The sequence below is a fragment of the Echeneis naucrates genome, chromosome 5 (genome assembly GCF_900963305.1).
Source record: "Echeneis naucrates chromosome 5, fEcheNa1.1, whole genome shotgun sequence".
In the NCBI taxonomy this organism is placed as follows: domain Eukaryota; kingdom Metazoa; phylum Chordata; class Actinopteri; order Carangiformes; family Echeneidae; genus Echeneis; species Echeneis naucrates.
Genome location: NC_042515.1, coordinates 14,006,865 through 14,023,616, shown reverse-complemented (window position 1 = coordinate 14,023,616; position 16,752 = coordinate 14,006,865). Strand labels below are relative to the sequence as shown.

The window sequence follows — 16,752 nt, the reverse complement described above, 5'->3', positions numbered from 1 at the left end:
AAAAAAATCCAAAATGCATTGACATTTACAGACTAAAAGAAAGTCACCAGAATATACATCAATAAAGAATGATTATTGTGTTAGATGAGTTTGTACATACACAGTCACACAAAGAAACCAAAGCTTTCCCCTTTTGAGATGTGATTCTGATAATCCACTGAGCAAAACAATAAGGTGTTTTCCATACGATCTACATCATATTGAGTCTGGTAAACCAGTTTGTTACTGATCCTGTGTCATTGTTTGTAAAACAACACACACACACACAACACACACACACACACACACACACACACACACACACACACACAAACATACAAACATACATATACCAATTAACACTTCCGCCCTAACTTATTTATCCTTCGGCTTACTGGATAGTCATGACCCCTTCCTCCCAGCTGAATTGGTTCACCAGCACATCGTCCTCCTGCTTCATGGAGCTGAGCAGATACTTGACTCCAGCTTTCACCCCAGTCTTCACCCCTGCACCCAGAGCATAACCTGCCACCCCGGCAGTGCCCCCTGTGGCCACCATGAGAGCATCTGTTCCCAGGTCAACAGCGCTGAGAATGGCTCGCTCCTTGGCTGTTTCGGAGCAGTTGACTGAGGCGTAGTACACGGCTGTGCCGAGGTTGTAGAAGGTGCTGACTCCAGGGATCCACTCCACCACATTGTACACACGTTCCTCACTTTTGTTGATGCAGCTCCTCTGGGGGCTGCGCTTCATCCGTGGGCGACCTGAAGCTGTCGCCACTGAATCATCCTTCTCGGTGCTACACTGACGAATCCAACATTCAGACCCTGAGGAGTCAGGCAGGATGCGGCTGCCTTTCTTCAGCACGGCCTGGTAAATGCCAGGAGAGTGCATCCCACTGCCTGTCACACCAGCGCACAGGACTCCCAGTCTCTCACAGCTCTTCACAGCTTCCTCCAGAACAGCTGTGGCTTCCTCCAGAGCCGTTCCCACCAGCGCAGTTCCATTGACCCTTGTCCAACTGTCACAGTGTCCCTCCTGCTTGGAAGTGTCTTCTCCCACCATGCCGAGCTGCTGGATGTTAAACATCACAGCCTCTATGTGGGGCTGGGATTGATCCATCTTTGAAGATGATGCTGGTGTTGGTCTAGACCCAGACTTGCTCATCCTACTCTCTATTAGACTTTGAACGTCCATCAGGAGCTCCTCTGTGTCCATCACTCCAAGTAGGTCGTACAGTTTCAGCACCAGAGTCTGGGCCTCTTTTTGGCATCCTGCCACCACTAACACAGGCACCAGAGAGAGACCCAGCAGCTCCTGGGAGAACATGGAGGTCAGCGGGTCATCCATGGTACTGGCAGACAGGAGCTCCTCACAGCTGACATTCCCCTGAATGTGGAGATGCTCATGAATCTGTCCCTGAAACTTTTCCCAGAGGATTGATATCATATGTTTGGCCGACTGGAATCTCTCCTCCTCTTGCATAGCTGCAGCCGCAGGGCCAGTATTTTCAGAGGTCGAGAGGTCAATCTGCAGCTTAGATCCCGGGAAGGACAGATTATCTTGTTTGGCCGTTTCCACCTCTGCTCCATGGATGTCAGTAATGACAGCCAGAGGAGGGGGGGCCCTGCATAGGGCCTGTTCATTCAGCAGGAGCTGGATCACAAACAGCCACTTCAACTTGAAAGACATCATTCAGATGTTGTTGGGGCTCTTTTCCAAATTCACGACACTAAACACTGAAGCACAAAGACAGCACAGGCTTACGTTAAAAAAACAAGGCCTTATTTTAATCACTTAACCAAAAGTGACTTTGAAGACATTTGGCTCAATTTGCCTCATACGTTGTCATTATGTTGATATCCGCTTTTTATGTTACTCATTCAGAGAGCAATTGCTTGTTTTCAAGCTGCATGTGCAATGAAATCTATCAATAAATTGTTTGGTATAGTATTTAGCATTAAAATATACATATATTGCACAATTTAACAATTTTAAAATAATTCGTTTGAAAGTGTGTAAATGTGCAATGCAAATAAGTTCATTGGTACACATAAACATCTCTTGGCCATGTAAGAAAAAGAAATGTTTCCTGATATCCTAGTCTGTATGCCTTCTTTTTCCTGCACTGATTCCAACTAAAGGTAGAAAGCATACACAACTTTAGCACATAATGGCTATTTGTGCTGCACTTACCTTAATAATAATCAGATTTGGCGTGCTGGAGTCCAGAATGTAGCAGCGGAACCAAGATGGCTTCAGCATGTGGCTATCCCACAAAGCTTTGCTTTTCCCCTTTTCCCCTTTCTCTTAAAACATTCATAGCAATCTTTTTTCTCTTTACCTCCAATGAGAATCTCTTTCTTCACACACAGCCCTCCCTCCCTCTGTCTCATCTTTCAGCTTGCTCTTCTCTTTGGCCTCGTTACTCAACAGGGGGATCGGGCCTTGAATATTGATTCACGTAGCGAAAGTCCATGTGCTCTAAAGGAGTTTTGTTTGTCTGCCCTGCTATCCTCTTGTCCCCCTGCAGTCCCTTTCTCCTGCTCCCTCTCTCACAGTTGGTAGTTGTTGTTTTTGACCCAAATACTTGAAAGAGATGTCCCTCATGCCGTGAGCAATTTCTTCCCTTACACAGCCAAGAAATGAAGTGAATAAAGAGAGGAGGTTGTTTGAGGTGAAGACCTCAGCCATTCACAAAATGAAATCAAACTGACACATAACTGTATGTTATAAATTGTGTATTTTTATTGCAGATCTCATCATATTTTCAGTGGTCTCAAACTCATTTAGGATTAGACACCTTTTTCCCCTCAGGCCCTGTCAGTCAGAGCACCAACAACAGCTTGCCTTTGCCTTACGGGTTAGGGCTATTCATCTATTTTTCTAGTTGTATCTGCTCTATTAGTTTAAAAGACCAGCCTCATTTCGTGAAGATTCAAATGACTTGGCCTCCCCCATCTTCTACTCTATCTCTTTTGCTTCCTTGCACTGCGTTTCTTTCTTTTCCAAGCGCACTCTCTCTGTCCTCTCACCAACAACAGATTTATTCAGTGAGAGTACTCCAGGGTTTTTTCTTTCCTCTTTAAAACTAGAAGGCCTGGGCTCAGTCATGAACAAATGCCCCCCATCGGTATAAAGACATTAGATTCGTCGCAGTGGCACAAAACCTACGTTTTCAGTCTTAGACTTGGCTGTTTTATATCCCTGTATAATGTAGGTGCTATGTAAAACAGTAGCTCTGGCATGTGTATTATCTGAGCCTTCCCATTCAGTTCAGTACGTATCTATGACCATTTTATCAAACCAGATTAATGTATTAGGAGATTAAATATATAAAAGAAACCTAACAAAACAAGGACATTTTAAGCCTTTATCTAAAACTCTCAGGTCTCATGACTCCAAGTTATTTGCAATATGAAAGTAACCAAATTTCCTCTATGTAATATCTGACAAATTTTATGAATGCTGCAACATTTGAGTTCTGTCCTGTTTGATAAAAATATAAATGCTAATATATAAAGTTAGTTGTTCCTAGCCTTTTTTTTTTTTTCAGTTGCCAGGTCCACTGTTATTGTGAGACACCTTCAGTCGATGCATATCAGAAGATAACACAGTCAACATCAGTCTTAACACACAAGAGGAGAAAAATGGCAACGTGATTTTCTCAGCTGCCGCCACTGTGATGTTTATGTTGTCAACGCATTGTCACATTTTCTGCCACTTTATTCTGTTGTTAAAACACCTTCCACGGCAACTTAAAAAAAAAAAAAAAAAAAAAAAAACGTAAACTCTCAATTATTATCATTTACAATTAAACAAAGCTGCTAATTGCATGAGCAAATGAAGAATTGGTCAGATTTCAAAGGGTAAATTGGATGTGTGTGTCTGTGACCGGGCAAGATGTACAGACGACAACCTTTTTCAAAACAGCACTTCATGCCAGGTATTTCTGGACCTCCAGCAAACATGATAGGCGTGGAAATTTGTCCCATTTAATTGTTCAAACAAAAACCTGTGGGTCGGGTACTTAAAGATGAGTAATGGTTTGAGACTAACAATGAGGTTGCGTGTTGGTATCTGCGTTGTGCTCGGTGGCAGATGGCAACTACATCAACAGACATCCAAGAAAGTTTGTGCGGTTTTCTTTTGTTAGTTTTTTTTTGTTTGTTTGTTTGTTTGTTTGTTTTTAGATAAATCAATCCATTTGAACACTGGCAATAAAAAAAGTTATCATTCATCCGCAAAATTCTTGCGACTAGAACACTCCCACAGTTCTGTAATATTGACACTATGAGGGTGCAGTACAGGATATACACATTTGTCATCGTGCCTTATCTTTGAACGTTACACAACATTGTGTGCACTGTTTTTCACAAAACAAATGATGGAGGTAAAGATGCCAACTAGTTCACTTTTCACGTAACTGACATAACTGGCATATTTGTATATGTCACATTCTTTAAAACATACAATTGGCCCAAAGGAAGTCTTTGTTTTTCATACTTACCTATCTAATAAAATAAATATTTGTACCACAACACCCATGAGGGCATACTTGGAGAAATAACTCAAAGGCTGTTGTTAAGACCGCTGCATTTGAAGAGAAGATGCCAGACAAAGCTTTAATGATTAATCCTGTCTCTATCTGTTGGCCCAGCGATAGACTGGCAACGAAAACTTTCTATCTTTTCTTGTATTTTGCAGTTTGAGCAGGAATCAAAGTCAGCCCTTTTTAATATTAATGGCTGTGGAAGAATTAAAAGGACAGATGCAAGAGGGCGAAGTGTAGTGTCACTGAACTCATAGCATAAGACAAAAGTGTCCCACAACAATCAAGAGGCATGAATAGTTCAGGCAGACGGTCCACACAGTTCTGAGCGCAGGTTTAATATTGTCATGGGAAATACATTTCTGGGACTCTATCATTAGGCTGAAAAATCTATGGCAGTTCTCCAATCACTATTTCTGCCGCCACCTAACAGACAGCTAACATACCATGACATTTATCCGTTAGTGGAGGTCGCTGCAGATCGAAGGCCCTGCTTGTTGCCACTGAAAGTTATGATGCAAGGAGATAGTTTTACAGGTGAACGGCAGGGAGGTGTTCACTTACCAATATATCAGTGGACTTATTCACACTATGTTTGGAGTTCACTGTGACAATAAATAATTAGACAACTTATTTTGTGTCCAGTATTACCTTCTTTCTTTCTCTCTCTCTCTCTCTCCCACACACACACACACACACACACACACACACACACACACACACACACTGCAAATGCAGTACTGCCCTATTTGTAAAAGGGGATGCATAACTTTGTAACAATATTCTATTTTTTTGGTCTGATCAGGAACTGTAAAGTAAAAAACAGCAGCGTATGGTATGTGACTTTTGTATACTTCATAATCAGATTGGAAGCATCTTACTGTTGCATCAATTCCTTCAAGTTTATATTTACTCACTGTTACACCCTCTGTTACAACACAGTGACAGCTGTTAACGAAGTGTGACTGATTCAATCTCCTGAGCTCAGCAACTCTCTAACTCCAATTACCACCTCAGCACATTCAAGTGATTCAGGCTAAATGGCAGCGAATACCCCTGTTGATGCCTCAGAACATGAGGAACATTGCAATCATGGGAGTCAAAATACTGCTGAGCCTGAGCAGTAAATTAAATGAGCCCCCTTTTTAAGTTGAGTGTTATTTTAGCAAAATAACATGCTAGTTAGTGAGGCAATAAAGGTTATGGGCTTGTAATTTTTCCCAGGTAACACATAACTGCTGTTGCAGATCGATGTAATGGAGCACAAAGCACAACATTTTGCAGTCTATGGTAAAAACATGCCAAACAAGTCAATACACCAGGATGATCCTCTCCAGTAATAAAGTGTAATGAATGTGAAATTCTTCCAACAGTCAAACAAAAACGCTTCCGTCACAGCAGCCATTGCAGTAAGCCATTCAGGCGGGAGGAAATTAGCTGTCCACAGGCGTATGGGTCAAATATATACAACTAATAACTCTGATTTTTATAGATCTTATATGGCCTCGTAACTTCCAGCAGATTTTGATGAAGCCTCCCAGTTTTTGTGTATGCAGGAAAGGGGTCAGTCAGAAAACTTCCACTAATCATTTGTGAAAAAAAGTGACAAAGGTCAATGACCAAGTGAGTGTGGGAGTTATTTGGTTCTCTGGTTGGGCACACCAGCCAATCAGAGAGTAGATAGATAGCAATATCCGCTTGCAGGGCGTTTGCAGTCTCCAAGTCATGTTTGATGTCTATTACACTCCCAATTTTCTCCTGGGACACATGTGCACTTCCTCTGCTGACAATATGAGATCATGTAAATCCCTCAGAGCAGCTTTAATGTAGATCATTTCATGGTTCCATCACAGATTTCCGACCCTGAGTTCAGACCTCCCAGTGCCAGTCAGTACTCCAGCCTACACGCTTATAATGTCATTATGAAAAACATACAAGGTTACGATACCAATTAAATGTTCATCGGTTTACTTTGTTGCCTCTTTGCTACTGATTAAGTGCAGCTGTTCTTTTTATTTGCTTTTCCGTCAACAGTTATGATTTTTAGAACCTCTGTACACTCCGTAAAGGTTTTCATTGATTTGCTTCTCGACATACAGCGACTCATTAACACACACCATATCACTGCATAAACAGTCATGGACATTCATAGACTTGTATAAAGACTGGACAGATGTGACCTCTGTAACATAACAGGGAATGGCTGCTCAGTGTGAGCTGCTGCTCTATTGCCATCTTGGCAATGGCAGATAAATTCTGCTTAACAGAACAGATATGGATAAAGAATAGTTTCATTGATCAGGAAAACAATGGGCTACAGGCAAAAGATGTCCAATATTAACAAGTTTAATAACTTGTTAATATTGGACATCTTTTGCCTTTTGACTGGCATTCTCAGCACTCATCCTGAGATAAACTCTAATGCTAATTAGTGTAAACACTAAATGAAATATATAGCAATTACACACTTAAAAAACAGGAGCTGTCAGTCAGTAGGACACACAGCAAATTACATCATTTGTACGGCAAAATCAAATTGCACAAACACCACAAGTGAGTGAGACAGAAATTCAGCTCTGGTAAAGTCATGCAAATGTATTTTTGCTGTAAAGTTTGACATTTTAACTTGGGAGCAGGAGGGCGATGAGGGTTGGCTCACTTTTGGAGCCAGCCTGAGGGGGTCACCTGAAAAAGCTGTTAGTGTGTGTTTGCATATGTCTATGTCATGTATATTTGTCCATGCCACTTTTTGGACTCAAATTTGATAGAGCTACTTTACATTTTTGAGAGGAACAAGAAGATTAGGATATTTATATATATATATTTTTTTTTTTTTTCATTGATGATATTTGTATCCACGAAGTCTAAGTAGGAACTTTCAGCTTAGTGAAAAAGATGCTACAAACTTAGGTGTGTGGCTGTGTGTGTGTGAAGCAATGGGATGAGGTTTAGGATGGTGGGTGGAGCTCTAATTGGATTACAAATTAGCTCTGGAAGTATAATAACTGAGGGGCCGCTGAGGACAGGATCTTCTATTTATTTGGCACAGAGCTCCTGTAGTACATAGTCAATATTACTTGTTATTACTGAAGGACCAGTGTGACATTTTCACTGTCAACAGGTAAGTCTCTTGTGTTATTTTCACAAATTTACAGCAGTTTGGTGTGATAAATGAGCCCATGGCATTATGCCATGTTTATCATTCATTTCCTGCTTTTGGTTTCTTTACTGGATGGAGGAAGAAACATTTGGTTTTCACTTTTACAAAACACTGCTCTTCAAGAATATAGACTTTATGAATAATTCGGATGCCAGACATTAGAATGCCTTCTGCTCAGGATTAGATTGTTGTGCTTTATGTTGGACGATCTGCTGCTTAAACTATCAGATAAATGAGACTCCAACTATTTCCAAAGTAGTTTTTGTTTTTGTTCAGTGTCTTGTAGGTGTAATACATATTTAATTTAGTACTAATTGTGGGGTATAGAAACTAAAAGATTTGAAAGAACTACTGCATTGAAACCATGGTAAATATTTATTCATGACTCTAATTTCATGTATTGTTCACATCTGCAATTCATTTAAATGTATTTACAAGAAGAGCACCCAATACACACAGTCCCTATTTTACTTATATGTAGTTCATTGTAGTTCATTCCAAGGAAATTAGCAATACAAAGGATTAAAATGAACTGAGGAATTCTTCTTATTATTATTGAATTCATTTGTGGAAAATGTACAGTAGGGTGATCTTGCTCACCATTAATGATCAAGTCATATGAATTGATGTAATTATTTATCCGGCGACTACTGTTAAGTATTTACTTCATACATTAATTTATATGATACCAAACTGGTCGAAAGCCTCCCACAGAAAGAAGTCACACATTTGATTATGCTCTGTGAAAGCAGAGAGGACTTCCTGTTACAGAGTGCATCTTCATTGATATCATCTACTGTACATCACTCCCAGCACAGTGTTTCGAGCTGCTCAACACTGAAATTTACTTCAATAAAGAGAGATAACACAAGAGATAACCAGTGGCGGATCTGTGGCGGCAGACTGAATGGATGCCGTTCATTTTTATTGCACTAAATGTGTTTCTTCAGTTAGTCACTATGTTATTGCTTGTGCATTCATTAGTGTGGAGTGTTCAGCTGCCTCTTAAACACATTTTAAAGGTGACCATTTCGAAGTCAGAACTGGCAAGACTTAAAACTCCTGATGATGCAAAACCATCTAAGAACTCATAATTGACTTAAACGTGGATAAAGGAAAGAGCATCCCTCACATGAATGAGTGTGCAGCCATGACTATTTCTTTTCTATTTTTTGAGTTCCCCTTTGGGTTTTTTTTATGCCTTTATTTTAGTGACTAACTGGCAGGAAGGCCAACATATAACCTGCAGCATAGATCTCCAGTCAGATTTGAGCCAGGGACACTGCAATTACATGGCCCACGCTCAAAACCACTCGGCTGCCAGCGCTCCCCACCCATTACTACTCACAATTTCTCCTGGAGAGCCACTCCCTCAGCTTTAACATTAATAAGGTCATTTTTATGAGTTTAGGAGCTGAGCTGCACATCCATAAACTCTGGAAAGGTTGAAACAAAACAGCAAAAAACGAATCACTCATAAGAAAGTAGTGCAAAAGATTCAAGCACAGACGCACACAGGGTGTGTGTAGAATAAGTTATCAGCCTGGTGTTGGGCAGTTTATGTTTCTTTTGTGTTTTCTGTTTGAAATCTCACTGGTTCATGTTTCAGATCATGGAGAAAACTCCAAACTGCTGCGGTTTTGTTTCACTGGTTGTTATGGTCGTTCTTATCTTATATCCCCTGAGTTCTTGGTGTGAAGAAGAAACCTACAAGTCACTGGCAGAGGTAATATACAACCAACATGGCTACCATTATATTATGTTATGAAAACCTCAATGGTAATCTTCTACATAAAGATGGATTTTCTCATTTCATTTCCTTTTTCTGGATAAGCCTGCTTGTTGTGTTGGTGAAGATGCTGAAATGAAGCGATTTGATGACATTGACTACGACAGCTTTGTGAGTCTCATGGGAAGGAGGGCTGCTCAACCAAGTGGTGAGTTAATGCTTGCAGTAAGTGCTGGTGAAACACCCAAGACTCTTACCAGTCATTGAACACAACTCTCTTTTTACAGGTCATAGAAAAATCCCGATGTCAAGAAAAAGTAGGAACCTGAAGCTAAATTAAACAATGAAATCACCTCAAACTAATAATTTTATAATAATTGTATCAAATGATGTGCTTATCTCACACAGGAAACGTGGACCACACGCTCAGGAACCTGCTGGGGAGGACCATAAGTGAGTGGAGCTGTATTTTGTTCTTTTCCCAATTAAGTAATTCTTTTGTCAGATCTTGTTATTTCAGTTTTAGAATGTGTCATAAACTCGAGTCGAGTGATTTTATGTGATTTTATGTGATTTTAACACATCATGCAATCCCAGCGCTCTCTCAATGATCTCATACATGTAGGTACCGTACACCTTTTTCTTAATACCTACTAGTGGGATTCTGCAGCCTTTATTATGAAAGGAGCCATTTTGCTCCGTTCCACCAAATCAAATTTTCAAGGAGCTGCAAAGCATAACACGTCTTATAAAGTTTTAGATACAATTAAACTGAATATACAAAAAATATAGTTTTGTGCATTTTTGAAAATACAGAACTGGAATAAAGAAAACTGCTGATATTTAACTTTCTATTGCTATCTGTTATGAGAGGAAAACACCAAACTCTTACGAAAAGGAGAAAAACAATGAGTTGGCTTAAAAAATGAAACATAGAACTACACAGTCCTATTTCAGTCCTGGCCTTATTCATTTTTTAAATTAAAGTCATTTTAAAATGATTAAAACATAAAGCTCCAATTTCAAATCTGAAAAACACAAATGTAGGCCAGTTTGCGTTGCAAACATTGCTGCTGGGTTTCACTGATCGCGTTTCTTGAACTTATTTCTGCCGAGCTTTTCGTGAGCGGGGTCAGAAACTCAGCAGTCACCTGCAGGTAAAGGCGCTGCCCATAGGAGGAAGTGACACATTATATAAATGACAAGTCAATACAACTTTTTTTTAGCATTTCAATTTCAAGTATCACCTTGAACTTCAAGGTAACAAAATGAATAAATAGAATTATAATAAACATAGCGGTTGTTTATTTCCACGTAAAGCCATAGAGAGCTGCTGTAGAGGGCCCAAAGAGCCGAATGACTATTGGCTGGCCTTATCGGGCTGCACACATTATCAGCATCAACACGCTGTTTTCAGTATTTATGCAGTGAACAGGAGGATATAAGGTGGCAGGCCAGGTTCTTTGTGCTGATACAACTTGTCTTGGCATCAGTTATGTGCAGCCCTTCTGTTTTGACTGCCATCATGTAGGACAGTTCCAACTATTTGTTTTCCTTTAAGTACACGCCAGGACTTATTCTTCCTTGTTCCCTGAAGGCTCACTCAACTGCCACCTTTATTAGCTTTGCAGTTATTAGTCCTCACTGTCATGTTTTTTTTCTCCCCAGTGCTCAACAATTTCCTTAATGGAGATGTTCCACCTCTTCCTGTTACTGACACAGACTAACTGCTTCAGTGCTTCAAGAGAGAGCATCTATTAATGTTGTTTAAACACAGTCAGATTAACCATGCATGAAAAATTGCACGAATGCTTTTAAATATTCTGGCATATCAGTGTCATATCAAGTCAAATCAGATTTATTTATATAGCGCCAAATCATGACAAAGTTACATCAAGGCCCTTACATGAACAAATGTAAAACAAAACAAGATGTACAATAAAATATGCATTTATTTATTGTGATTAAAGCACTGTTCACAGAAAACAATCCTGCACATTGATAACATCATGCACTCACACAAATGAATTCGTGTGTGTGCAGTATTGACTGAATTCAACATAAATACAGTAATATACACCTTTCTCTTTAATAAAATTTGAATGTTGGAGATTAATTCTGAAGACCAAGTGTTTTGTGTCACTGCCACAAGAAACGTGCATGGAAGTTAAAATCAACAAAAGGATTTGTCAGGAATTTGATCTGTTGTAAAACATACTCATTTGGTTTAAACTGGACTTTTCCACTTGAAACAGAAAAACTGAACATGCTCTGTGTTCATGTACAAAGGGAAACAAAGTGTAAACATTTGCAAAAAGGCAATTTTATGGGCATTAGTAACCCCAAATATCTTTAGACAATAAAAGGACAGTAGAAGGTTCAAGTGGTTAAAAAAAAAATAGCAATTATAACACTAAAAAAGTGCATTAAATTTTCATATAAATGAATTTCTTTTTCATTTTGATTCCTGAAACAATTTTCTGTATTTGGTAATCCCTCTCACTCTCATAACATAAAATCTCCAAACCCTTATATTATACATACATATTTTTTTAATATGCACAATGTGCTAACTACAAAAGAAAAGATGTGGCCTGTTGAAAATAAAGAATTATACAATATACAAATTGTATAAATAAAAAAACTTGCCAATTAAAAATATTATTATTAATAATAATTTTAATAATAATAATAATAATAGTGAACAAGTCATTAGCTGACATGCCCAAAGGCCACACTCATTACATTGGAGGGATTAACTGAAATTATACCCCATCTGAAAGTCTCACCCTCATCATGGTAATGTCACAGTGCAAAGTCATGTGTGCAGCTGTTGGCTCATACAATCTCAATGTACAAGGCACAAGCTAGATTCCACTGGAGGGTGTGTGTATCCAGGGACAGTTTCAAGAAGAACAAATAGGCATCGATCAAGATTTTCTTGTTCAACTGACACTTAAAACAATCATCCCCAAAACAAATTCATAAACAGTCTGCCTTCAATCTGATCTAAGCCAACAGGGAAAACTTTGGCTGGATTGAATAGATTAAGTCAACTGCAACATCTATGTACTTTAGTTAAGTTTATTAGGGGGTAGTTATATATTTATACTCAATTGAACTAACTAACTAGATTAGGGTTGGAGGATCTCAGCTGTATATGTGGCATCCATTAAACTGAAATTATTATGATTATTATTAATCTGAACCTCAAGATTAAATAAAATTATTTGACTATCCATTAACTTCATATTTTAACTCAAGATAAGTTTAGATTAATTAAGATCAATAACAAATTCATTGAAATATATATATATATAATTTTCATTTATTTTTGTTAGTTGTGGCAACCCCCCCAAAAAAAGCACCACTAGTTGAAATAATGTTTCAGTCGGTTTTCACATGAATACAATCCAGAGTAAGAACTTTTAAGAGAACCCTAAAATGTAAAAGTTAAAAAAAAAAAAAAAAAAACTAGGGTAAATGTCATGAATCATTGTCCTGATTGTCCTGAGAATCAGTCTCTCAGTTGCAGATTCCATTGCCAAGTCAAGAATGTTGAGGCAATGGACTGGTATGCAGAGAAATCTCAGATCAGCCTGTTCCTCTTCTGTTTTACAGAAATATGAGCCTAGATTATCAGCATGAGCAAACATTAAACGCGCCCACCACAATCCAACTGTTATTTGTGTACTGCCTCACCAGGAGGATCTTTACCAGCGGCAGGAGGAAGCTCTGAATCCTGCTTCTTGTCACCCCTAGGCAGATCATGACCCTCTCCTCCCACTTTCGCCTGAGAACCCTTTTCTTGTCGTTCAGCAGCAAGCCAGGAACCAGACTGCTCAGAATTGTAACTTAAGGGAGGAGGTGGGTGATAGCGGTATTCATAGCCAAAGGCACGCAGGTGATAGGTATAATATTCCAATAAATACATATGTAAAGCATCTACATAGTGGAAAGACACTGAAACATCTGAGCAGCAGTTTGGACCCTGAGAAGAACAAAAAACGGATTACAGAAGATTCAAGTGTGTGTGTAATAAATTAATAAAATACATATACATGCATGCATATACACACACACACATATATACACATACATGCACACGCACACATGCGCACGCACTCCCACACACACACACAAATCTTAAGGTGCAAAAAAATTCAAATACTGACACTGTTGTAGTTGCTTCCCTTACCTCTGAGATGGGGTAGTAGCAGTAACTCCAATACCAGAAGCTCTTGGGGAACTTGGAAGTGAGGTGTTGCTCAGGAACAAAGGGGTGAAATGTCTCCCTAAGTGCAGTGTCTCTGGAGTCTCCAGCCAGTACCCCTACTTTCTCCATGCACTGCCCCATCGCCAGGTCCTCCACAGAGGTAGTGTGAGTGCACTGTTTGTTTTTAAAACCTTCTACAAATCGCCTCAATGCCTCTTTGCTCAGTACATACCCTGCTCCACCACTCATATAGCCCTGCTTGGTGTAGGGCTTGAATCTCCTGCCAAAGTAAATTGGCTCCTCTGGAGTGTGGTTTGCAAGAATCCATCGCAAATTATCAACGATCACGTAGGTATCGTCATCTGCCTTGAGGAACCAATCTGCCTCGTGGCCATGGTGTTCGTAGGCATAATGGAAGGCTCGGATTGTTTTCCAGTAAAGCTGGTCCCGACCTTCTTTTGTACCTAATCCTATAGTGGGGAAGTCGGGGTCTTCCACAGAGCTCATAAAGACCACTACATTGCAGTGACGACTCCATGTTGACTTGACGTGCCGAGTCTTCTTCTCCAGATTGCTGGGTCCAGTCATCACCCAGCAAAGAATGCGTACCTTTTTGTACAATTCATCAGCCATGCGGCTATCCTCACCTGGCAAAGACATAAATATTAACATCACGTTCACGTCAATGAATTAGAATGAATAGATTTCTATTGAGCAATGCAAGCATGTGACAAACAGGGTGTGGAATGACATGAAACTGCTCCAGCAAATTGAGATGACGATGTGGCAGTATAACAATAGGTTCTGGTTCTGAAAAATATGGCATGTATAAAGGCAGTGGAAAACTATTCAAACCAAATTGTGGCAGCTCGTGAAAATATTATTAAAAAAAAAAAAGTAATATGATCGATTAAGTGTTTCTTCTTTTCTTCTACCTTTTGCAGGTAGTTTAAAAACCTTGTCAAACTGGCAACAGCTTGCAGTTGCCTCAATGGCAGCAAATTATCCAGAACTAGGAAGCTGCAGTCACTGTTACCTGGCACAGGGCACTGGACACACTGTACTTTCAAACTTGCTCCTATGTTTACAAGAAGTGACTTGTACCAAACCAGAGTGAAAGTGATATTGATTTGTTTTTAACTTCCTCAAAGGCAAACAGTAAAGGAACATTTTAAAAGCTAAAACTTTGGATGGGTATCAGATTAGTGACCAAAGGATTGGCTTTGTTATCAGAGGCATTAGCACAGTCACAGGTTATGTACACGAAGACGGTGCAGCCAGGTGACACAGAAACAAACACGGGGTTGAAGCACCTCTCCTGGACTGATGGCTTCAGTGTGAACCCACCTCGGTGATGAGGGTGCTTCAGGTTGAAAAGGGCCGATCTCTCCTTCTTCCATACCTCCTCCTCAAGCTGGTGGTCATGCAGTCTGTTCAAGCTGCTGAGCTGCTGGCCTGACACGGTCTTCTCAAACCATACCTGCCTCAGAAACACGTACAGTGTGAAGGTCCCCACCGCAAAACCAGCATAGAAGGAGACTTTGGATCCGATGGCCTTCATGCTGGATCAAGTGTCCCAGTGCCGGCCGTTCAACTTGGCAGAGGCTGAATAAGAAAGGAGGGGGTTAACGAAGACATGGACACAAGTTCAGGACGATGTCTCCCGCAGCGCAGCTCTCAACTTCGGAGCGCCATCGACGGTGTGGAACAAAATGGAAACTGCAAGGTGTCACTCTCCGGTGAAGGTGTGGTTTACTCACCAGACGTGGCGTGGACACCATAGCAGCTGTGCAATCCACCAGCTCAGACAGGGAAACGAAGAGTTTCCAGACCAAAGGCTGAGTCCTGTTCACCGCGACCAGGCGATCTCTGCTAACTTAGCTGTTAGCCCCGCCGTGATGAGGTTAGCGGTCTCTGCGGATAAACAGCCAGCTAGCGGACCGAAACGCCGACTGAAATATGTCGCCGGACGACAAAAACCCAATCGCAGAGCCAGTGTCTGGTGTTTTACCTCCTGCCTGGCCGTTAGCTGGCCGGATATTAGGATATTTAATCGACGCAACGAGCGTTAACTTCAGCGCTAAGTCAGCAGCGGTCTTCCTGTCTGATGGAGCTAACGAAGACCCGACACCCAGCGGCGGATAACACCCGGAGGCCGCCGGGGGGCAGATGGGGCAGATGGGGCAGACACAGCACACAGAGCCGGCTGAAGCATCGACGTTACATTATTCCTCGCTGCTGCAGAAATGTCACACAAATTCATCATCTGGCCGCTGCCTGCCCCCACAAAACATCTACTTCCGGTCAAGTATTTCAAAAGAAGAGCGCCGCGTCTTCAGAACAGGCCAATGTCCTTCCGGAGAGACTGTCCAGATGTCGTGGAGTCAGATTCCTGTCCGAAAACAAAAGGATCACTGATGTCAGCAGTTTAACTTGTCTGAGAAGTTATACTTGGTGATTCAGACCTTATTACTACAAAATGCACAAAACATCCAAAGATATGCAAATAAAGCGTCCCTAAACCAAACGTGCTGTGTTCGTGTGATGGGTGTAATGGCATTTATATATCTAATCTAATTTTACACACCGAACAACTAATCCTCTTATATACTACAGTACTTATGATGGAGGAGGACTTTCCCTTGATTTTAATCTGTCACCCGTTTCACCCCAAAAAGGCAAAATGAATCACAAAGTTGAGTAAAAAATGAAATTGAGCCAATGAGCGAAATCCCTGGTCTGAATCTGATATCAGAACTGTGGTTTCTCTCAAGCTGATACTTAACATTGCTCGTATTAAAATGAAAACTAAAATCAAACATAAGCTCAAGGCAAAAAAGAGATTGATTATGTGACTATGATTTTATAGTGGTTGCAAATGTCACTGCTGGCACGACCTGCACAACAGCGCCAACCAGTATGCTGCCTCCACCTAAAGTTTATTATTATTATGACATATATTTTTTACCTCTTTTTAAGCACAAAGCAGGTCAAAGCTTGTATAGACAACAAAAAATAGGTTTAAAAAAAAAAGGATGAAGGGGGTGTTTTTTTTTTAAGCAGAACTTTAACTCAGGAATTATAAAAGGTTAAGGGCCTCCACTAACAACACGATTCA

At 40.4% G+C, this 16,752-nt stretch overlaps 2 protein-coding genes across 2 annotated transcripts; both read right to left on the bottom strand.

Moving 5' to 3' along the window:
* Positions 1-370: 370 nt before the first annotated feature.
* On the bottom strand, positions 371-1,672 carry apof (apolipoprotein F). The gene has a single exon (XM_029501273.1). It carries the CDS (start codon positions 1,670-1,672, stop codon positions 371-373), a length of 1,302 nt encoding a protein of 433 aa, XP_029357133.1.
* A 9,588-nt stretch (positions 1,673-11,260) lies between these two features.
* Positions 11,261-16,019, bottom strand: c1galt1lb (core 1 synthase, glycoprotein-N-acetylgalactosamine 3-beta-galactosyltransferase 1, like b). Its single transcript, XM_029502739.1, has 4 exons — positions 15,395-16,019; positions 14,982-15,239; positions 13,617-14,281; positions 11,261-13,409 (listed from the first exon to the last, which is right to left on the bottom strand). Exons 2-4 carry the CDS (start codon positions 15,193-15,195, stop codon positions 13,101-13,103), a joined length of 1,188 nt encoding a protein of 395 aa, XP_029358599.1. The 5' UTR covers positions 15,196-15,239; positions 15,395-16,019; the 3' UTR covers positions 11,261-13,100.
* Between the last annotated feature and the right edge of the window lie 733 nt (positions 16,020-16,752).

Bases quoted from the DNA above. Each gene is read 5' to 3' on its own strand.
- c1galt1lb (XM_029502739.1), bottom strand. From the start codon at position 15,195: ATGAAGGCCATCGGATCCAAAGTCTCCTTCTATGCTGGTTTTGCGGTG. The intron at 14,282-14,981 runs GTGGGTTCACAC...TGTCTTTGCCAG, and splicing joins GAAGCACCCTCATCACCGAG to GTGAGGATAGCCGCATGGCT. The intron at 13,410-13,616 runs GTAAGGGAAGCA...TGTTCTTCTCAG, and splicing joins GCTACTACCCCATCTCAGAG to GGTCCAAACTGCTGCTCAGA.
- apof (XM_029501273.1), bottom strand. From the start codon at position 1,672: ATGATGTCTTTCAAGTTGAAGTGGCTGTTTGTGATCCAGCTCCTGCTG.